This window comes from Pyricularia oryzae, chromosome 7 (genome assembly GCF_000002495.2).
Source record: "Pyricularia oryzae 70-15 chromosome 7, whole genome shotgun sequence".
NCBI lineage: Eukaryota > Fungi > Ascomycota > Sordariomycetes > Magnaporthales > Pyriculariaceae > Pyricularia > Pyricularia oryzae.
Window position 1 is genome coordinate 232,102 of NC_017854.1, and position 23,443 is coordinate 255,544.

A 23,443-nucleotide genomic window follows, 5' to 3' on the forward strand; every position below is an offset into this window, starting at 1 on the left:
GCCGTTCAAGGCGGCGCCAGACTGGTCAAGCGATGGGAAGATCTGTATGTGTACTGGTCATGTCTGATGTCAGCTTGTTGCATAATGTAAGTCTGAAGACTAGTTCGCGATCCCATGGGGAAAAGTACTGACTGCAGAAGTATTTCGACGTTCTGCGGGCCCGAGCCTGACGCTTCACTACCATCTCCGGAACAATCGGCCTTGGGGTCACGTGGCTCCTCAAGAACCATCATGTGCCACACAACCACATCATCATATTGGTCGAAGAAACGCGTTAGGTACGCCTTGACCGGCTCACGGGCTCCGGAGACAACGACCTGTCGTTGGCCGATAGCGACATACGCTCCATCCTCCTCGAAGTAGATAGTCTCTGGGAGGCTTGCAGCTTCCTCATTCGTGGTGTCGTTGCTGCTTTCGTCGTTAGAAGACATTTTGATCGTTGATGACTTGGCTTAGAAGGCGTGATTTTGCGGCTGATTTTGATTGTTCTCTTTTGGTTCGTGTCTTTGCTTCCGCTTTCTCGTGGGTGTGAGTGAATTGTGGGATCGAGGAAGGGATATATTGCAATCGAAGAAGTAGGCCTGTTGTGAAAAGTGGTTGTAGACCCAAACTAGAGGAAACACTGCTGCCTGGGAGGCGTGTGGTTTCGTTATTGGTGCTGCCGCTGCTATTGTTGGTAGATGCCATTTAGACTACGGATGGGTTGGCTGACATGGTGTGATTCTGCTGTTCCTCTCTCTTTTGCTGGGGGGAATGGCGCAGTGGTTAAGCGCCATGGCTGTTACTTGAGTAACGTAGGTTCGAATCCTGCTCCCTCCACCTCCTCCCCGCTTACCCGTGGCAAGGATAACCCGGCTGGCTATCGACAACAACCACCCGCCTGTGCCGTCGAGCCCACACTTGTTGGGAACTTCGTCTCCATGGCTACAAACGACCGACAGCTCCGCTGTTTGGACACAGGCCCCTCTCGATGAAGAGCCGTCAACTGCCGTCAGACGAATCCTCCGTGCGCCTGAAGGCACGGGGTCGCGTCAGTGAACAAACCTGTAAGCAGGACCGGGCACGAACCCGGTCAGGCTCGATTCGCTTCTATGCCCTTGTTTTCCGCTGTGTAAATAGAGAAAATAGAAAGCGCGCCGAGATACCCCTCGGGAGGTTGCTAACGGCCGGCTAATGAGCCGGGACGAGCCCGGCGTTAAATAATACTACTACTACTACTACTACTCTCTCTTTTGCTGGTGCTTTTTTTCCGGCGAAGTGTCGGAGGGAAGGAGTGAAAGGGGTTCCTCTCAGGAAGGAACAAAGTAGGCCTGATACAGATAACGGTCGTAGACCCACAAAAAGAAAGACACTGCTGTTTCCAGGCGTCCAATTCCTTTGCTCAGATCTAGCTCAGATCCGGCTCAGAGCTGTCAAAACAAAGTCGAAAATGGCTTTGTTGAAGACATCAGGAAAAAACATGCAGGATTGTGGTTGCGTTCCTAGATCTTTTAACAGCAGCCCTCTATACCATGACCAACCCCACTACTTATATCTATATAAAAACCCGCAGAAACTCAACCAACGCCATGATAGCCATCGCCTGACCGTATGGCATGCTCGTGATCGGTATGTCCTTGTAATGCTGCAAGTCATGGCCCATGGCCGTGCCAAACGACGTGTTCATCAGCTCACCCCTCTCGTCAATGTTGGCCAGCACACCCTTCAACGCCAACACGGCAGGGGCCTCAAACGCCGTGCCCGCAATGTACTTTTTCCGCTGCGCCTTGAGCATGCCAAACGCAAAGCCCGCCGTCGCGCTCGACTCGGGATATGAACCCTCGGCCTCGGGCACGTCCAGCAGCGTCCTCCACAGGCCGGTCTCGGGGTGCTGCAGCGGCACGAGGGCCTCGCACTGCGCCAGGAGGGAGTCGCGGAGGTGGTGATAGAGCGGCGGGTCGGTGCGCTCCAGGTCCAGCAGCTCGATGAACTCGGGGATCACGATGGTCAGCCAGCTGTTGCCCCTCGCCCACAGCGCGCGGGCAAAGTTGTGTCCGCCGTCCTCAAAGGTCCAGCCGTGGAAGAAGAGGCCCGTCCGCGTGTCGAAGAGGTACTTGAGGTGGATGAGGAACTGGCGCTTGGCCTCGGCGACGTAGTGCGGCCTGTCGAGCACCAGACCGATCTTGGCCAGCGGCACCACCGTCATCATCAGCGTGTCGTCCCACAGCTGCTCGTCGTTCATGTTGTTGTATGTGGTGTGCTGCATGCCGCCGAAGCGCGTGCGGCCCAGGTCGTGGTACGCCCACTCTGCCCACGCCTCCAGCCAGGGGAGGTAGATGGGGTTGCGCGTCTTTTCGTATACAAAGGCCAGAGTCAGGAAGACGGACATGGTGTTGATGTTTTTCGTGGTGCCGCCGGCGGCGAACCGGTCGCGGAACCAGTCCTCGATGATCTTGAGACACGACTCATCTCCGGTGAGCTGGTAGTACTGCCAGATACCGTACAGACCGATGCCGTGCGTCCACTCCCAGTCGTTCCAGCCCTTGGTGTCGATTACGCGGCCGTCCTCGAGTTTGAGTAGGAATTCTCCGGTCGTGTCCTTGATGTTGACCATGCCATCGATCAAAAGCCGGATCTTGGCATGGATGTCGGCGGCCTTGATGCCGTGCAATTCTGAAGGCATGATTTCGAATTTCCAAAGGCTTTGAGTTGGGAGGCAGATGTTGCTGACTGACAGGCTGGCAGACAGGCAGTGAGCTGGGGTAAAGGTTTGTTTTGTTTTCTTTGTCTTGTGTGCGGGGTGCGGAGGTCATGTAGCCCCCCGTATGTATCGTACCGTACCCTCCAATGCCACTCGGGGGGAACTCAACCGACCATCCCCGCATTTGTCCGGGGAAAATTGAGCGAGACCGGGCGATGATGCGGGGCTTGACAGGCAGTTTTGCCGCCAAACGCTCCCTGTCATGTTGCCCAGTTCGGCTACAATTCCGAGTGATACCCAATAAACAGTCCCACTCTACAGGGGGTGGGCCTGACATTTTGAGGGTACATCAAGCTGACCCAATACTCTGGAATTGATCACGAGACGCATATGCAGGGCGGCCAAGAAAATAGTTGGATTTGGTATATCTGCCTAGCTTGATCCAAACTGCCGTTTCTCGGCTCCATCTGTGTGCTTGGAAGGGGCATGTTTCTCCAAATATGTTGCGAATGCTGTTGTTTGTCGTCGTTAGTGTTGAATTTCTAGCTACAATCTAGAATTCTTTCCATGCAATCTGCAAAAAGGAAAACATACCAGTGCTTGCCAGAACTATCTGTGCAAATGAAAACATTCGGCCGTCTGTCTGCAAGTTGCACTTTAGACCCTTGGCCCTGCCTTCAGCGACGAGCTCGTCAAGAGGTTTTCTGGCTTTTGCTTGCGGAGTAGGTCGAGCCATGACAAGGCCTGCGGGGACAACGAGAGGGATACTCTGGAGTTGCATCTTGATCGTCGTGGCTCTCGTGGCAACATAGATGGTAGTGGAGAGGAGAAAGTTGGGAGCAGCATGTCGAATGAAATAAATAAAATCAAGTAAAATATTATTGAGATATGATGGACCGGCCACTGCTGAGAAATGAATGGTGCTTTTGGATGGTGTTGACAAGATGCAAAAAAGAAACGAAATATAGAGGCAGCGATGCAATTGACGGTTCTTATGTATTTGTACTCGATTGATCATCGTGCCAAGCCGTAATAGAGTTCCCCTACAAACACGCCGGGTGATGCTGTTTTAACTACCTTACAAAACCGCCAAAGAACTCCACCGCCCCTTCTTTCCCAGAGAACTATAAGGCCATGTCGTCGCTTGATTTTAAGTTGAAACGAACATTAGTGACAAGCACTTTGGAACTTTTTAAATCAACGTTCCAGGCTGGATAAAAATCAGCCGACATACCCACATGGTCAATGCAAAACCAACGACGAAACACCAAAGCAAGGGGGCGCTGTCAGTTATCAGGACAGCTCCATGAAGCTCACACAAATTCTTTGGTAATTTTGGCTTTTCCATGGCCTGTCGTCCAGTATCTGGAAAGTCTTGGACATTAAGCAAATATGCATAATGGCTCTTGTTACTTTGAAACCTAGCCTGGGCAGGTTGATCATAAGATGCACCATGAGCTTGTCCGCATGTCAATTTTGGCAAACCTTATTGTTTGCCATTGTGGGGAGACCTCAATCGCCTTTGGCCGTAGAGGGCTAGTACGAACCTTTCTCTGACAACATCACCTCAGCTGCATGCGCGGCACGTCTCTACGGTCGGATCTGTGACGTTGCGGCTCCTCCTGGCTTGGTTTTCATCAGTGCCAAATCCGGCCGAAAGCGGCGCCAGGAACCGTTGCTCAACAAAGCAGAAGGATTCAACAAATGAAAATCTAATCATGCCGCATTGAGCAAAGTTTTTTTTTCTTTCTCTCGTATATTGCAACTGTACTGTTGTAAGTCTCAAATTTGGGTCTTGCCGTCCTGATGCAGTGTTACGACCAGACAGTTGGGCCGGTACCAGAGAGGCCAGGTGGGGTCACACCCCTCCTAACGACATTCGCCCAAAAGAAATACCGACCGGCAAAACAACAATTACCTAAAAGCAAGGCCACGAAATCTTACGTAATTTTACGTAACGGCCAAGGGAATGGATTTTTATAATTTGTAAAATTTAAGTTAAAAATCACAAATCAAACAAATTAAAAGAAATTACATTTGGAATATAATTTATATAAAATACGTTTATTATTATATAAATAAATTCGATTTTAAAATTGTTTAGCAGCAATTAAATTTTAATTAATTTTAATATTTATTTAAAAACGATTATAATTTTACCCCCAATTATTAAAAACCCCAATTATCCAATTAAACGTTCAATTGTTTTAACCCACTATATTTTATTATAAAAACAAATTACCCGATATTTTAATCGTAATATTTTAATTATTCCTATTTAATATTTTGTTTTAAAATATACCGAATAATATTACCTGTGAGGATCAGGCCCCCAGACCTACCCTCAGAATCACGACTCGGCTCTACCAGCCACGCTGAGCCAGGGATCGGACAAGGGTCCACTTACTCCGGATTTAAGCGCGTCTCTTGAGCGCGTCGTTGATTGTAATTTCTCTCTTCTCTTCAGTTTAGAATTTTCGTCGATAGCGCCTAATACACTGAGGTTCTCCAATGTATGCCTGGCCGTGACATAATTCTAAACTCAATATAATTTGCTGGTGAAGCAATTAAAATATATCGTTCAATCCCTTCATTCAATCATTCACTACGTCGGCTGTGCGCGACGGTAAACTAGGCCACAGAAACAGAGGACACCATTCGCGAAATCAATGTCGCCGCGTAAGAATTACGGCCCACCGATTCGCCAATCCCAACGCGTGACAAACGCAAACTCAGCAAAGCCAGATAATTTGGCTTCCGGCACTGCTACTCCCAACACCGAAGACTCGGATCAAAACGGAGAGATTACAGTTGCCCCAGTGAGCCCAGAGCCAGTAGAGCCCGCTCCTACCAGCGCCAACACAGAGCCTGAAGAGCCCGTTGAGCCCCAATCCGACACAGAGCAAGATCAGCCAGTCGACAGCATCGAAGTTGACGGATCGTACGAGTACGAGTCAGTTTCTGAGCACCCAGGAGAGGCGCGAAACCCTCCCCACCAACCTTCTGCCAAAACGTTAGACGGCAGGAACGAAATTCCGAAATTTCCAAGCAGAGCGCCCTCGCCTGTCGTCCAAATGAGAAGCGAAATGGCAGACGAAAGCGAAAACACTGCCGGCCAGGCTACAATCACTCAATCACAGCTGCAAGATCTTTTGGCCACCATTGCCCAACTTAAAGACCAGCTCGCCACCCGGAGTAACAATGCCACCCGTCAAACCCGCGGTATTACGCCTTTGAACAGCGCCTTTGGAGGGGCTGAGTTTAAGCCCCATGGTATCGCTGCCCGGACAGCATTTAAGCCTTACGGAAGTAACCAAAATGCTAAAAACCCTGCCTACGACAGGACGGCACGTAAAGCCGGCATCGACCCCGGCATGTTTGATGGTGATAAGGATCGTTTTGATAAATGGATCACTAAAATCGCAGATAAATTTGTAGAGGACGACGAAACTTACAAAACAGAAAGAAGCCGCATGGCAGTGATCAATTCCCTGACTGAAGGGCTTGCCAACGACCTTATCCAAGGCCGTTATGAATCCACCATTATACCTTTCAGCAGCGCAGCCGAAATGGTCGCGACCCTAGCCGCTGTTTACCACGATGATAATCAAGCCTCCAAAGCCCGTGAGGAGCTTCGTCACCTGAAGTTTAGTCTGTCGGACAAGTCAACAGACATCCACCAGTTTATTGGCAAGGTTAACAGCCTAGCCGATAAAGCCAACATTGCCAAAACGGAACGCAAGTTGGTTCTCTATGAGCACATTCCTGCCAACCTGAACCCCCAGCTTCTCAGCCTATCCAAAGACCCAAATATCTCGTACGAGACCTTTGCCGGAGAAGTTGCGAACTCGGCGCTGGCCCAACAACGCGCTTGGGAGGAGCTCCGCGAGAACCGCAAAAAGAGGGAAGAGCGCCGTGAGCGTTCAGCCAGCGCCGAACGCAAACAGCGTCGACGCGAGAATCGCCGGCACAGCCAGGAAGCCAAGAACCAAACCCGCACACAGACCATTGACGCCCCGAAGTCGCCCAGCAGAGAAAACGCCAAATTGGTCACTGAGGGTAGATGCTTCCTTTGCAAAGAAGCCGGGCACCTGGCACGCAATTGCCCCCAAAAGGCCGCTCACATCGCCGCCGTTCTCGCCCTTCAACACGAAGGCGATCGAGAGGCTTGTGAACGATCCGGCCACAGCTTATCTTCGTCGGATTCGGAAAACTGCTAAGGCTGCCGGAAGTCTCCTCGGCAGTCTGCGTGCCTCAAATAGCTAAAATCGATAGATCACCTAAATCAAACACCTTTCTTGCTCCCATTCGATTGCAAGACAAAGGTCGTGGTCTTAACGCCCAAGCTCTCTGTGACACCGGAGCAGATGTGTACTTATCCATCCGACCGAGCCTCGCGAGAAAGGTCGCCCAACGTTTAGAGCTACCTATCAAAAAGCTCCCCAAACCTTTGGACTTTGGAGATTTCAACAGGAAGGTCACCGCAAGAGCCACCGAATACCTTCGGCTCACCTTGCAAATCGACGGACGACAATTCCCACGGCAGAAATTCATCCTCCTCGAAACGGCACACGATGTGTTTATCGGACAAGAATGGTGGACGAAGCATCGAGTAGGCTTATTCCCAGCTACCCGCAGCTTCGTTTGGCCCAACGACCTGCCCGCCATGGCCCAATACTCACCGGCAATCGTCGTACAACGTTCAAATCCGCCTCTGGACCTCGAGGCCCAAGCTGACGCAGTCCGCCGGGACCGCAAGATGGAACAAGAAGACCGTCGCATCCAGGTCCGCAAGATACTTCAAGGCCCTAAACGCCAACACGGAAACCAGGCTCAGATCACAGAAATTAGCGCCTTTCCGACTATCCCAAAGACCGTTTCCAACAAAGCCCTGCCAGCAAATATTTGTGCCCTTCTTAACGACCCACGTCAAGATCGATGGAAGCGATCCCCGTTACCCACGGAGCCTATACCGCTGGTACCAGTAAACGATACGCCTACAACCAGCCTTAATGCGGTATTAGCCCTGCAATGGAACAAGACTCACGATGGACATCCCATTCCATTTCCTGCAGGCGAAGACCCGGAGCACATCGCGCAAGTACGAGCCAAGTTACCCAAAGCACTTGCCCACCTTGAAGGTTTCTTTTCCAAAAAGGCGTCGACGATTCTCCCGCCTAGCCGACCCGGCTTCGACGTGGTTTTGGAACTCGAGAAACCTTTGGAGGGGAGGCCAGCCCGCTATTCGACCCCTTTCGCGATGATGGAGTTGGAAAAAGAAACCATCGACGAACTTCTGAGGATCGATTTCATTGAACGGACAATGGAGGAGACCGCAGCTTCGACTCTATTCGTTCCTAAACCGCAATCGAAGGAGCAACGTTTTTGTGTGGATTACCGATGGGTAAACAAATTCATCAAAGGACGACAAGTACTTGCCCCCGACGTGGCCGGGACGTTGAGCAAGTGTGGAAAAGCCCGGAGGATGACCAAGATCGACATTATTCGAGCTTTTAACAGATTGCTAATGGATCCGAAGTCACGGTATTTAACGGCGTTCAAAACGCGACAAGGCACATTTCAGTGGAAGGTCCTACCCTTTGGACTGAAGGTCGGACCCGCCTGGTTCCAAGCTTTTATCAACGCTCAGCTTAATGAACTGCTGGACGCTTTCGCGAGCGCCTACGCAGACGACGTGTTGATTTATACCGAGGATAAATCGGAGCAAGTCCACTTTGAGCAAACCGAGGAGGTTATTTACAGGTTGCACAAAGCCGGACTCCAAGGCGATATCAAAAAGTCAAGTTTCGGCGTTTTCGAAATCGAGTACCTGGGTTTACTTCTAGAGATCGGTAAAGGTATCCGCATCGACCCCAAAAAGGTCGAAGCCATCACCAGCTGGCAATGGGACGACGTCACCTCCGTTTCCGCAGTACGATCCTTCCTAGGCCTATGTAATTTCGTTCGGACGTTCTGCCATCACGCCAGCGAACAAGCAGAACCTCTGACCCGATTATTGAAAAAGGGAGTCCCGTTCGAAAAAGGCCCCGAGCAGAAGGCCGCTTTTGAAGCGCTGAAACAACTGGTGGTCACCGCCCCCGTGATGAGTTTCTTCAAACCCGGTATGCCTGTCAGGATGGACACCGACGCCAGTGGCAGGGCCACCGCCGGTGTCGTGTGGCAGCAACAGGACGATGGCAGCTGGAAGCCAATCGGCTATTCGTCCAAAACCATGTCCCCTGCTGAACAAAACTATCCGATTCAGGACCAGGAGCTATTAGCTGTGATTAATACGCTAAAGGACTTCGAACCAGCCCTATTGGGTACCAAGTTCTGTGTTTTTACCGATCACCAGGCCTTGATTTATTGGTCGACCAAAAAACTTTTGTCCGCTCGCCAGATACGATGGGCTGACTACTTGGCCAACTTCGACATCACCTTTAAATACCGTCCCGGCAAGGATAATGTGGCAGCCGATGCCCTTTCGCGCAAAACCGTCGACAACCCTACGGTCAAGGCCCGAGTTGTGCTAGACCGCACCATGGCATTAATCCCTCCGGAAAAGATTAACTTCCAACCCGGCGAGCCCCCTCCAACAATTAACAACTTGGAACCCTCCGCACCTCAAGGAGCTGACCTAGTGGCCCTTATCCTGGAAGAGAACCTAAAACAGAACCTAGGTCGCCATGACAGTCTGTTAACGGTACCCGAGACTACCCAGGATGGCAAGATCTTCTTAAGAACGGCTCTCATCCGCGAAGCTCATGAGCCCAAGATCTTCAGCCATGGAGGCCAGAATAAAACCCTCAGCCGCCTGAAAAAGGACTATTGGTGGCCCGACCGAAATCGAGACGTCAAACGCTACATTAAGAATTGTCGCGAATGTCAACGCAACAAGGTACGACATGATAAGACGCCTGGGCTGTTGCACCCACTGGAGATCCCTAGACGGTGTTGGCAGCACGTAATGGTAGACGGCAAAGATATGCCCAAGGATAAAGAAGGCTATAATTACGTCTGGGTCTTCATCTGCCGATTGACCAAACTTTTGGCCACCCTACCGGGAAAAAAGACAGACACCGCGGAGACCTTGGCCATGCGGTATTATCAGACTGTGTACCGTTGGAAAGGCGTCCCCGACTTATGGCTTTCCGACAACGCCGGACCGTTTATATCCGAGTTCCTAAACACTTTAAACGAGTTGACAGGAACAAAGCATAAACATGGAAGCGCCCGCCACCCTCAAAGTCAGGGCAGCGTCGAAATTACCAACGCTGAATTGGATCAGAAAATGCGCTTCTATGTAGACAAATACCAAACGAATTGGCGACGGCATATTCCCGCCTTCGACTTCGGCCACAATTCGTCCGTTCACGCCTCTATCGGCATGGCACCGATCGAAGCAGAAACAGGAGCTCGCCCTAGAGACCCGCTCTCTCTACCTTTACCCGAAGAAGACCTGGAGACCGGTCAGCAACAAAAGGCGCTGGAAATGGTCCGCCAAGCTCGGCAAGCTCAGGAGCTGGCCCGCAACAATGGACTCGGAGCGCAGATAGAGCAACAGAGGCAGGCTAACAAGAAACGGCGACCGGTCGACTTTACGGTGGGAGATGCGGTTTACGTTAGCAAAAAGGGTTTTTCCACCGAAGCTCCTACGACCAAGTTGGACTCGCAAAATGCAGGACCATGGACGATTCTCGGGGAAAAGGGTCACAGCTTCATTCTCGACACCCCTGCCTGGTATAAAGGTAGTAAGCTGTTCCACGCCAGCCGACTGCGCAAAGCAGCAACGGATCCATTACCTCAGCAGTATCAAAAGCCGGAACCACCGGTCGAGATTAACGGAGAACCGGAGTGGGAGGTGGAGCAAGTGTTGGCCTCGCGACTATTCGGACGAAAGAAGACGTTGCAATATCAGGTATCGTGGGTCGGACTCGACCCTGATGAGACATGGTATGAGGCCCGCGACTTGAAAAATTCACCAGTACTGCTGGATACCTTTCACAGGGAGTACCCGGACGCAGCAGGACCTCCGGTAAATTTGCAACAGTGGATCAGGAGCGCAGCAGAGGATATTTTTGCGGAAGACGGACCCGAGGACAATGTTGCCGAACACGATGCGAAAGAGACACGAGAGCGGCGGAAGGCCCCGAGGAGACACACGTAACAGACTCAAGACTCTGACCGCCTACGTCGATCAGGCCTTAAAGGGGGGTAATGTGAGGATCAGGCCCCCAGACCTACCCTCAGAATCACGACTCGGCTCTACCAGCCACGCTGAGCCAGGGATCGGACAAGGGTCCACTTACTCCGGATTTAAGCGCGTCTCTTGAGCGCGTCGTTGATTGTAATTTCTCTCTTCTCTTCAGTTTAGAATTTTCGTCGATAGCGCCTAATACACTGAGGTTCTCCAATGTATGCCTGGCCGTGACATTACCGATAATATATTTTCCCAATTTTTTAAAAATAATATTTCCAACACCCCGGTTACAAATAGCAAAACGGCCTAAAAAACCCCTATTCGGCCCAAGGATAATAACGATAATAATAACGAAAAAAACCAATTTCGTAAATAGGTTATTTAAATTAACCAGGAATTTTACAAATAAACGTTCCGCGCAACCCAATTCCAAAAAAATTCCAAATTTTCCGAACCAACGTTAATATTATTTTAACCCTTTTTAATAGGCGCGAAAAATTCAAATTTAATTTCCCAATTATATTTAATAATATATTTGGACAATTTAAAAAATATTTTATATAAATACGCATTTACCAAATATTCCATTTGGAAATTTTCCGCAACGAAATAAACAAAATAATATACGCGGCCACCTTTTTTCGAAAGCGAATTTTATTTTAATTCGAACCCCTGTTGCAAAAATAATTTAATATACCCCCCGAAAAACGACGTTACAAAATCACCGACATTTTTTCAATTTTCGTAAGGTATAAACGCACCCTCCGTTCCTTATTTTAAAAATCCGATAAAAAACGACAAACCGAACGAAATTTGGCCAATTTATAATAAACCAAATTAACCTCCGTTTATATAACCGAATTTAAAAAGTTAATAACAAAATTGGATATAATCGAAAAAACCAAAATTTTCCAATTTTACCAAAAATTAAAATTAAAAATAAAAAACGAAATATCCAAATTCGACCAACCCGAAGATTTCTTCGAATACGTCGAATTTGCTATTAAATTTAACAACCGGATTTACGAACGCCGACAGGAAAAATAAAACGGATAACAAATATTCGTTATTTCAATTCGACAAATTAATACGGAACGCAAATACGAATATTTTTAACCCATATATTATAAAAATAATAATGGATGGCAATAACCCCGTTATATAACGCCCCAAACCTATAATATAATTTATAATACCTATAATAAATTTATAAATTTTAATATTATATAATATAAAAAGCCCCGTAAAAATCCCAAAAACGGCAAATGTTTTAAATGCGATAAAATAGGGCATATTGCCAAAAATTGCCCGAAAAACCAGGAAAATATCCCTAATTTTAGGGGCAAAACCGAAAAACCACGAAGATTTAATATTACCAATTATTAACAATTACGGCCTAATTAATACAATATAATAAATTGAACCATTTATTATAATAGTAATTATATAATCCACAATAATTCCAAAATCGACGCAGGCCGGTACCCACCCAACCCCGAAATATTCGAATTTTAATAATAGGGAACCGAATATTTATAGGGATAAAATAATTAATAAATTTATACCGACGGGAGACCCAATTACCCGAATTTACGGATTCGGACGTTTTAGGAAAATTAAATAAAGAATTTTTGGAACAAATCCACTATATTAAAACAACCAATTAATTTTTAATATAAAAATTAAACGAGGATTTAAAAAAAAAATCCAGCGATAAAAAAATTATATTTTCGAACCAATATAACGTAATAAAAGAAAATAATTTTTATATATACGAAAAAAAACATATTAATTTATATTAAAACGACCAATTAATATAATTTCCCGAATTGTTATTTTAAATATAAATCCGGTATTTTACAGGACCAATGTCACAGACCTGAAGGACAGCCACTGGGCTGTCGCTTAGTCATGACCCCTGTCACGTGAAGGCGCGAGGGCCGAGCGCCTCGCGCGCGTATATCTACGCGAAATCTCTGCAGTCTCCGATATGTAGCTCCTCGAGCTACGTCTTCGTCAACAACCACCTGCTACCCTGTACCTGGAAGACTAGATAGCCAATATACTCTGTCCTGTTACCTGATCGCCCGCACCTACCTGTCCGCCCTGCCTGCCCGTGACAGTTTGGGGATTTTTATAAACCCAATTTTGGCGGGGCGAACGACGGGGGTTAGAATAGGTATTAATAGCGGCGGGGGAGGCAGAGGAAAAAACGACGAAAATTTGTAACGTACGTTATTTATTATAATATTGCTATTACCGTTAAAATATTTATTAATTATATTATTAACGGTATTATTTTGGCCGGATTTTTATTATAAATAACAATAATATTTTTTTCGGCGTTTTTATTATAAATTTTTCCTATTATATTTTTTTCGCCAAATGCGGGAATAGGGGGCAAATTAAAAACAATATTTGTCGCGTTTGCGTAATTGGTAAAATTTAATTTTTATTAAACGGGCCGGGTTTGAATTTTTTAAATTTTTATTAAATTATTCAAATATTTTAATGCGGATAATTTTTTGCGGTATAATTATAAAATTGGTAGGGAATTCCGCGCTGGGTGGTATATAATTTAAAATAAAATTTAACAGTACGATAATTCTTTTGGGTTTTTTTTTGTGTTTTTTCCCCAAATATCGCAATTTGCGATTGCAATTGTAATTATTATTACAATTAAACTAAATTACTTGCCCGTGGTTAAGCAAATTGGGGATATAATTATATCGCGTATACGTTAATAAAAATTAATTTTTTCCGCGAATCGGATGGTCCAATTAAATAAATTTTGGTATAATATTTAATAAATAAAATTAAAAATTTGTAAAATAATTTTTCGAATTATAATAATTATTACGATTTGTAATTAGATTAACCGTTCGTTTAATTGTTATAATTTAATTGTAAAAATTATAATATTGGAATGGGAATTAATAGGAAATTGGTAATTATTAAAAAAAAAAACCGTCGAAAAATAAAAAGAAAATATTTATAATTGGGTCGTAATATGGAGCGATTGGCAATTTAAATAATAAGGTCGGTGGGGTGGTGGGTTAGGTAAATTATAAACGTAATAATTATTATAATATATAATAATAAAACGTTTTGGTTATTTTACGGTTTATTATTATAATTATAAAGCAGAATTTTTGGTTAAACGTGGTTTAATTCGTGGTTTTAAACGTTAATTGTTTTCCGTATATAAAATTTGCGATAATTACGGTCGTTTTGGTAAATTTAATTGGTCGAAACGCTATATAATTAATAAAATATATATATAAAATTCGGTTTATTTTGCAATTTATTTAGGTTTATTTTAAATATTAAAATAGGGTAAGTCGTTTAACTTTAATTTTTTAATTTTAAAGATTATTATAATTAACCGCAACCGCCAAAATATTTTAAAAAAATAAAAATATTATTTTAGGGTGCAATTTGTCGCTATTAAATTATTTGTTAACCAGTGTTTCTACAGCGTGTAGAATAAATAATCCAACGGCGACGTTATATATAATTATTATTTTAATTATTTGCAAAATACGGTAAAAAATAAAATAATTATAAAATTATTATCCGCAATATAATTGGGTTTTTTTATTTATATTTTATCGTTTTTTTATTCGTTCGCAATATTTATTAACCCGATAATCGGGTAATTTTTCGGGCGTTTCCGTGGTTGCCGGATATATTATTCCCCCAAATATATTTTATATTGGGATATTAAATATTATATATTATTTACCGTGGGGTTTTTTATATATATTTATTTTGCAAAAAAATAATAACGCGTTTTGGTAATATTTATTTGCGTAATAAACGTTCCGACCGCGTTATTATTTTTCGTATTTATTATAATAAATATAATAAAAATATTATTTCCAATTAACGGTATTAAATTAAGCGCGCGTTCCAAATTTATAATAACCAATTATAATATTCGAATATTATATAATAAATTAAATAACGCGTTAATATATTTAAATTAATTGGATAAAAAAGCGTATTGCGGGAAATAAATTTATTATAAATAATTTTTTTATTACTTTATTATAAATTATTTTATTAGGGGAAAATAATAATTATATATTAATTTTTTTTATATATAATTATGGTATTAATATTATAAAAGCTTAATAAAAATATTTTTGGCGACGCGCCGTATTGCGCGTATATATTTTAATAATCCGGTATATATAAGGGGAATCAAAAACGGCCGGGATTAATACGTTTATTCTTTTCCAAAATTACGTTTGGTTCGATAATTCGATTTTTAATTTCGTATTATTTGCGTGCGCGTTTATATTTATAATATTTATTATTTGGTTCGTGGCCGTTTATTTCGCCGTTTTGGATTTTGGTTATTTGGTTAGTTACCCGGTTGCGAAAATCCTATTATATTAACGTTTTTACACCTTTTCGCCCGTTATTATTAAATATGGGATTTGTAATTGTTAATAACAATGGTGCTAACAGGGGATATAGGGGTAAACCCTAGGTGCGGCGTGGTAAATAACCAGTGCTAAAAGCGCTGAATAATAGGTAGAAATGCACTATAATTTTGGTACTGATAAATAATTGGTTGGGGGAGATTTTGCTTTATTTCCCTTACATACTCTCCGACATCGAAATGGGGGTCCGCACGCCAGAAAAGGTTCCGGTGCCGCGAATGAATTTCCGAAAAACTAATTTGTATGGGTTTTTGAAAAAACACCCTCATTTGCATACAAACCATCTCTGGGTTTGCATTTAAATGTTAACTTGGTGAAATTTTCAACCCGGTACAGGGTAGCTGACTCGCAGGTGCAGGGTGGGTATTAAACCCGGTACAGGGTAGCTAACCCCACTCGCTGACCTTTAAATTGCATTCCTGCATTAACAAAGTAACGGAATTCCACCATTCCCCACTCCACTTCGGCACTAAATAAAATTGGCTATATACAAATAAAAGTGGGCTTATTACATGCAAAATAATGCATATAATTAACAGTAATTATTTAATCCATATTTCTAAATTTTCGAAAATGCGTCGAAAAAATAATCGCCGTATTATTTAAATTATTTATATAATTATAAAATTGGGAAATATTTTAACAAATTTTATTTCGTCCAATTTCATTAATAAAAACGGATAAATTTTTTGGCGAACGTAATAATTTCGGGTTGGGGTAACGTTATTTGGGAAAAAAAATTATATAATTTTTGTAAATTTTGGTAAAATATAATAATTATCAAATGGATATTCCATTTATCCAATTATTTTAATACGCAAATCTTTTTGGAATATTTTTTCGGGGTTTTATATAACGGGTTTTTTGGAGGTAAATTGGGTAAAATACCGAAATTGTAATAATAAATATTATAATAACAATTAGGGTCATTATTTGTATTGGGTAAATTGGTTTCCTATATAAATTTAAAAATGGCGCGTTTAAAATAAAAAACGTTGGCGAAAATATATATATTTAATATTTATTCCATTAATTTATTTTTATTTAATTTATCCTGTACCGTTTAATGGGGCGGAATTTGTAATTTAAATATACCAAAAAGTCCAATTAATTTGGGTTCCGGCGTTATTACCCCGTTGTTACCGTTTAAATTTAATTTAAATATATTTGGGAAATTTGTAAAAAATAATCGCGTTTATAAATACGTCGAAAAATTTAAATGGGTAGTTTGTGGATTATTACTATTTTTTTTAATACCGCGGCTTTATTAATTATTTTAATTGAAAATTTTTATTTTTTGGTTTTATATTTATTTAAAAAATTTTGCATATCGAATCATTAATAAAAAACAAAAAAATAAATGGTATTTTTAAAATTAGGGCCGCGTGCGGTTTTACCAAATTTTTATTATAAATTTGTGGGGTCGTTTAATATTACCGTTCCGTATTATATAATATATATAATATCGGATATATTTATAACGTGGTTCATCAGGACCCCGGACATATCAGGACCCCGGACACTTTTCCTGCACAATACTACTTCCAATTTCAATTGCAACGCCAGCGTTGTTCAATTTACCTCAATGCAATCGGATATATGTACATCAGACATTTCTGCATCCTCCTGACAGGTGCGTGCATTATGTCCAGGTTTACCGCAGTTGCCGCAACGTCGTTTAGTCGCCGGCTGCGCACTACTCCCCTCCCCATTTTCATCTTTCTTTTCGTATATTAGACCATCGGCACCATTTGATTGAAGCAAATTCTGACCCTCTTGTATGGTAAATGACCCTCCTTCGCGGATACGTGTTTTTTGAGCCCTGCGCCGCTTGCTAAGCGCTTCGTTGGCCTTCCGAAGGCTGTGGTTCTCCGCTTCCAAAAGTGTGGTTCGATGAGCAATCGACTCCAACCCTTTTGCTAGCTGCTTTACAGCATTAAAAATAGGCGTTGGCGAGCTTCCCTGATGACAGTTGATTCGACTTTTAACAAGGGTAGATTGATTAACGGCTTCTGTCGGGTTGTGCGGTGTTTGAGAGACCCAGGTTTCGGTGCTGGAAAAATCAAGCTCTTTAGGTGACGGCGTCCGTAGCCTAACATCCAGCTTAGATATGACCATTTCCGGGCTATGGGGGATAATTCCCGCCCCTCGAAAACCCCCGGCCATATTTTCTTTTGTCATTGACTTTTTGTAAGCCGCTGCAAAAGCCAAAAAGAAGTCGACTTTGCTGATGTTAGTGATGTGGGCCCGGATAAAGTCGTTAATTTTTTGACCGTACGCCCGCTTAAGGACGTTAAACACTCCGACATCAAGTGGCTGGGTTAAATGAGATGAATGAGCAGGCAGGTAAAGTGGAATAATATTGTGATCTTTGCAATAGCCCTCGAATTCAGGGGATCGATGACTGCCGTGCCCATCGAGCACTAACATCCGATATACGCCTTTTGTCCGCGATTTTGTATGGTTGTCGAAATGCTGAACCCAGTCGAGGCCAGTCTCGTTGTCGGTCCATCCATTAACGGTGGGTTTGAGGCGCCACGTGTCCGGAAGACCGCCTTCTGTATACCAATTGGACAAATGGTAAAAGCCTTTGACGATGATATACGGGGGTATATCGTAACCGTCGCCACTGATGCAACAAATTGCAGTCGCCCATTCTCGATTGCCAGGCTGTACTTTTTTCCTTCTTCCGCGTCTTTCGGACCCAGTTACGACCATTCCAGCGCAAATCTGGCCCATCATAAAGCCGGTTTCGTCGAAGTTGTACATGTCGCAGTCTTGGATGCCATATTTGGCCCTCATATTGGCCACCAATTGAAACCACGCGTTTAACGCGTCAGGATCTTCGCAAAGAGCTCTTTGGAAATCGTAAGCGCGAGAAAAACGCGTTTTTAATTCTGTGCGTCGTTGTACGAAGCGATAAGCCCATTGCTTGCCGACCGGTCGCGCGTCCCGCGCAGCGAGAAGATGATCGGCCATTGCGGCCACATCAGCGATCTGGGCTGGAAACCCTCGGGAATCCAGGTCCAGTATATACTGGACAATTACTTCCTCTTCCCTTTCCGTTAGCTTTTGGTTGCCTGGCCGACGATTGGCCAAAGAAGCGATGCCGTTTATTCTGTCGTGTAGTGTCGATTTTGGGACATTATATATTAATGCAACCTTTCGTATGCTTTTCTTTTTGCTTGATCGGAGCTCATTTAGAGCAAGAATGATTCGCGCTTCGCAATTTGATGATTCCATTACTGTTGGGGGAAAGAACACGTGTGGAAAATAAAGGATGAAACTGGGTTGAAAAATGTCCGGGGTCCTGATATGTCCGGGGTCCTGATGAACCACGTTACCTATTTCCAAAAATAAAATTGCAAAATAATGCGAATTTTAAAATTTGGTTTGGAAAATTCGGCGTAAATTTTAGTTTTTTGATTTTAAATATAAAAGAATTATACCGGAAAATAATATTAATAGCGTTTTATTGGTTAAATTTTTTGGACGTAAAATCTTTTATTAAAAATTGGCGTATTTAAATAATACGGTTTTTACCGTTTATATAAATAATTGTTTTGAAAATTTGGAGGGCGGTCGATAATATAATTTCCGCAATTAAAAAAAACCGTTTATAATTATTATATAAAATTTTGCGATTTAAATATTATATTATAATTTTTATATTGGGCCGGTCGAAAGGCGTGCGAACGAAATATACGGTTTTTTTATAATAAAAATTGTAAAAAAACGTAAATTTTAATTTCCGCGGTTAAAATTATTATATATTCGAATATTAATACGGTAACCGGTATTATCGCGCGGACGATTTTTAATATAAAAAACAATTTCCTAAAATCTTTCCATTGCGAAATTATATGGAATTCGTTAATAATAAATAAAATAATTTGTTAATTAAAAATAAAATTGCGGAATAATTTAAAAAATCGGTAATTGGTAATTTTTTCTGGACCTAATAAAATATAAATATATTTACAAACGATTTTTGGGTATTAAAAAGAATTATATTATATTATATTAATTTTTAAAATATAAAAAATATATTTAAATTTATATTTGGTATAAATTGGTCGATTAATTTGGGGTTGGTAACGGGATATTATTATATATTGCGGAATTGTTTTTATTTTAATTTATTTAATGGAATTATTTGGATGGTAATAATATTATAACGAATAATAAATATAACTTGCAATATTAGGTTTTTTCCGTAACCCGTTTTCGCAAATAATATAATATCCCCTATATTATAAAAAAGGCGGCGGATATATTTTATTTAATTATAATAGGAAATTTGTGTTGGGATATTTGGGAATTTATAAATATTTAAAAAACGTAAAACGATTATTTTAACAAATTTATATTATAATATTTGGTCCTTTAATATTTTTATTTATATATATAATTCCGGAAATAAATATAAAATTAATAAACCGGTGGTTGCGGCCGTAATAATATTGGAATTATTTTATATTATTTCGATTTGGTGCAAAAAAATTATATATATAGGGGATTATTTGGGTATTATACCAGTATAATTTGGTAAAATTTGCCAAAAATTTGGAAATATAATAAAAATTTTAAAATTATATATATACCGTAATTACCTAATTTTGACCGTTTTACGTATGAGATTTTCGTTTTTTTTTGAAATTAATTTTATATTATATATATAAGGATTTGTTAATTTTTTGCGATTTTCCATATATTAAATTTATTTATTATTAAATACGGGTGTGGAAAATTAAAATTAATATCGATAATAATGGTGGTTTGCGAATTTCCAACTTCCACGAAAAAATAAAAAAATATTTATATTTAATTTCGCGTAACGCGCGTATATAAATTTTTTTTAAAATTTTTGTAAAAAATTTGGCGTTTGTTATTTTTAATAATATAATTGTTTTTCGATATTTGGCGTGGTCGTGGTATAATAAAGGAATAAAACTTTGAAAATCGCGATTATATTTCCACGAAAAACGAAAATCGACAAATTGTCCTCAAACCTGAACCAGAAATTTTTTTGGTTGGATTTACAGGTATAAGCAAAACCACGAATTGAACCACAGGTTTAATTGTGGAGCTTTGGGCTTTAGGGATGAGCCCTGAGATTAGTATCTGTTATATCGTCGGGCAGATACGTGACAATTCGACGCTATTATACGGGTATATCGCCCACGTTAAATATAATGGCAAAATCCGGATACGGCGCGCAATGCACCGTTATAATTATTTAGCATTATTTTTTTTTATTTGGTAAATAAATATACGCATTTAAAATATAGCGTTAAAACGTTATATAATAAAATTATATAATAATTAAACCGTAATGCGATATTGGGGTTTAATTGGAAGGTATATTGCATTAAATAATTAGTAAAATCTTGGTATTATATAACGACAGGAATTTAGTTAGCGCTAGGAATATTATAAAAGCGCTGTTATATTCGTTAGGCTAAATAGCACCACCTATAATAATATATGGCTCTCCTACCCAATCAATTTGCCTGCACGTAAACGTTGGTGTGCGTCACTATGCAATACATTTCAAGATGGCGACTATTGCAAGCATTAGTTTTGCTTCCTTCTCGCTTCGTCTTTGGGATGTTTGATCCGCACAAGTCGATGTACGTAGTCACGACGGGACTTGGCTGGATCTGTATCTAATATAGGAGGCTATGATTTGTTTGCGTCTATTAGGTGACCCAAACACTGCGCCTTGCTGAAAGACCATCACGTTCTCAATTTTCTGCTGCCAAGAATTTTTTGAGCGTATTATTGTAGTTGTTAACGTTCACATACTTGATTGCAAACCTAATTACATAACCAGGGTACCAAGGTATAAAATCCTTTTTTTCCCTCCGGCCTGCATCTTGTGCAAATAACCACCGCGAATAGAATGAGAAAAACCAAAAAAAAGCATGATCCGAATAACTGATATTATTAAAAAGTAATAAAGGGCTGGTCGGGATCCGTAAACGGGCCTCCGTTTTTGGTAAGCTTTTGGAGCGCATTGAACTGGACCTCCTTGCGATGTTTGATATTTCCCACAGGCTGGCAGTTCTTGTCCAGCTTGACCGTGATCGTATCGCTGCCGTCCTTGAAATCGACCTGGCCGGGATTGGTAGTCGGGATGAGGTCACCGCTGTTGATAGATGTCGAGTCCTTGTCCGTAGTGACGATAGACATGCGAACAAAACAGCCAAAAACGGGACGCACCGGTGCCGGTGCCGGTGCCGGATCCGCGGGCAGAGCGACGGCGAGCACGGGGCTGGCCATGCCGGCGATGACGGCTGTAGCGAGGAAAGATGCAGAGTGCATTGTGACTAGCGGTTGTTGTATCGAAATTTAAATCTTTTTCCCTTCCAGAGGGCCGTCGTGTTGTGTGCGTTGAATAAGTTTTACAATTAAACCAGTAATTGAATGTGAGGGAAGATTGAGCGGGGTCTATGATTTGTAAGATTGATGATGCAGGACAAAACTTCTGGAAATGACGGCGACAGTGGGTTTATATACAGCGAGCCCATTATGATGTACACACAGATAGATGGCTTTTGTAAAAACAACAAGACGATGAGGAATTCACTTGCCCCTTTTTTTCACATCCTGGTCTGGCTAGTCCCGACAAGCCAAGGACCAGGAAGTCGGCTGAACCCGATTTCCTCTTGATGGACAAATGTTGTCTGGGTCCAAATATCCATAAGCGGCACCGACTGGAAAAAAGGACACCCTCCGGCATGATGCTTGTCATCCTAAAACACGTGTTCAGCTTGAGATTTTGAAGTAAGTCGCAGATTCTTTTTTTGGAAAGACCATTATAACTGATGACAGGCTATTGTTAGTTTTACTCGAAAAGGAAAAGAAGAACGAAAAAAAAAGTCAATAAGGGGTAACTTTCGTACTGGGATGTTGACCAAATTCTAGTAAACAGTAGTACAATCATATGAAATTTGGTGATGAAACTTTACAAATTCCCCCAAGTCAAGGCTTGAAAGAATTTATTTTCTTTAGTCAGTGGTTTGGTAAATAGTAGAAATGACAGAGAATGGCATTCTCAATGACATGGCGTTTTACGGTGAAGTACGGCTGGATCCATGCGGATCGAGCAATATCAGGGAGGATCTACGCTTAATCGGCGCGACTCTTCCCCTTACAGGTAGTCACCCAAGCACCACTTTTACTGGTGTGGCTTGCCTTGACTGAAGGGCGATGAGCGCCCCTCAAGTGGCTGAATCCAATGAGAGGTTTAATTACCCTGTGCTTCACCGGTTTCGTTAGCTTTCGCTATTGGACAGCTATATTCGGGCCGGCCTTTCATGGATCAAGGTACTTGTCAGTGTGCTAGTCTATCACACGCGCCAAGTCATATCAAGGGTCTTGTTGACTACCTCTAAGATGATATAGGCGGTAGTTAGAACTGCAACTGGGCCCAAACTCTTGCCATATTCATGAGAGGCTCGCTCAGAATCAGATGGGAAAGTCTTGAGGCGCCGATTGAATGGGGGCTCGAACCGTCCAGGCGTTCCTCTATCGTGCTCGGGGCCTACTGAATAGAGTCTGCCAGAGAAAAAAAAAGAGCTCGCTTGTCGGTCTAGAAGGGGGTTTGTCGCTGCAGGGTGATGTTGGGTCACCAGAAATCGGTCACGTGTCCAGAGGCGCAATGTTGGCATCTACCCGGTTGAGAGGCGGATTGAAAAGATGTCGGGAAGGATCTCTCCAGCCAGCGCTACACAACTAGGGATGGCGGCTAATGCCCCTGGCTTTATCGACGTAGCGACGGAAAACCTGAAAAGTTTACACTGCAAAGTGTGTCCACGACTCCACGGAGAATTCCCTTGCTGGTTTTAGCGGCACTCCCTTTTTCAAACTCATTTGGGTCATGTCTTTTTTTTTCAGTATAGCTCTTTTGCAATTGCGCTTTCTGATTCGACGTATCAGCTTGTCCTCAACTATTAACTTTTTTTAGTCGTAATACTAGCCAAATATCTGCTACTTTGATCATAGTACATCATGAAGTCCATGTTTCCAAACGAATTCGTCTTGACCAAAAAGGAGGAGGAAGGAAGCAGTTGCGATCGCGTGATACAATAAAGGAATTGAATGCAG

At 42.4% G+C, this 23,443-nt stretch overlaps 7 protein-coding genes and 1 pseudogene across 8 annotated transcripts; 3 read left to right on the forward strand and 5 right to left on the reverse strand.

Moving 5' to 3' along the window:
• Positions 1-5: 5 nt before the first annotated feature.
• On the reverse strand, positions 6-431 carry MGG_10286 (uncharacterized protein; the record flags this gene model as incomplete). Its single annotated transcript, XM_003720503.1, has 2 exons — positions 6-42; positions 133-431. The coding sequence occupies 2 exons, from the start codon at positions 429-431 to the stop codon at positions 6-8; spliced, it is 336 nt and encodes a 111-aa protein (XP_003720551.1).
• Positions 432-747: 316 nt separating this feature from the next.
• MGG_20293 lies at positions 748-819 on the forward strand (annotated as a pseudogene). The gene has a single exon. The product of its transcript is annotated as a tRNA-OTHER (tRNA).
• A 705-nt stretch (positions 820-1,524) lies between these two features.
• MGG_17864 (glycosyl hydrolase family 88) lies at positions 1,525-2,662 on the reverse strand (the record flags this gene model as incomplete). The annotated part of the gene is made up of 2 exons (XM_003720504.1): positions 1,525-1,534; positions 1,566-2,662. The coding sequence occupies 2 exons, from the start codon at positions 2,660-2,662 to the stop codon at positions 1,525-1,527; spliced, it is 1,107 nt and encodes a 368-aa protein (XP_003720552.1).
• A 412-nt stretch (positions 2,663-3,074) lies between these two features.
• Positions 3,075-3,416, reverse strand: MGG_17865 (uncharacterized protein; the record flags this gene model as incomplete). Its single annotated transcript, XM_003720505.1, has 2 exons — positions 3,075-3,192; positions 3,275-3,416. 2 exons carry the CDS (start codon positions 3,414-3,416, stop codon positions 3,113-3,115), a joined length of 222 nt encoding a protein of 73 aa, XP_003720553.1. The 3' UTR covers positions 3,075-3,112.
• A 7,774-nt stretch (positions 3,417-11,190) lies between these two features.
• On the forward strand, positions 11,191-11,444 carry MGG_17866 (uncharacterized protein; the record flags this gene model as incomplete). The annotated part of the gene is made up of 2 exons (XM_003720506.1): positions 11,191-11,248; positions 11,275-11,444. Coding segments are annotated over 2 exons (228 nt in total), but the record flags the coding sequence as incomplete, so codon positions are not given.
• A 3,930-nt stretch (positions 11,445-15,374) lies between these two features.
• On the reverse strand, positions 15,375-15,837 carry MGG_17867 (uncharacterized protein; the record flags this gene model as incomplete). Its single annotated transcript, XM_003720507.1, has 3 exons — positions 15,375-15,433; positions 15,497-15,565; positions 15,723-15,837. Coding segments are annotated over 3 exons (243 nt in total), but the record flags the coding sequence as incomplete, so codon positions are not given.
• A 5,443-nt stretch (positions 15,838-21,280) lies between these two features.
• On the reverse strand, positions 21,281-21,658 carry MGG_10282 (uncharacterized protein; the record flags this gene model as incomplete). The annotated part of the gene is made up of 1 exon (XM_003720508.1): positions 21,281-21,658. The coding sequence occupies one exon, from the start codon at positions 21,656-21,658 to the stop codon at positions 21,281-21,283; it is 378 nt and encodes a 125-aa protein (XP_003720556.1).
• A 1,377-nt stretch (positions 21,659-23,035) lies between these two features.
• MGG_17868 (uncharacterized protein) lies at positions 23,036-23,428 on the forward strand (the record flags this gene model as incomplete). The annotated part of the gene is made up of 2 exons (XM_003720509.1): positions 23,036-23,143; positions 23,342-23,428. The coding sequence occupies 2 exons, from the start codon at positions 23,036-23,038 to the stop codon at positions 23,426-23,428; spliced, it is 195 nt and encodes a 64-aa protein (XP_003720557.1).
• Positions 23,429-23,443: the final 15 nt, after the last annotated feature.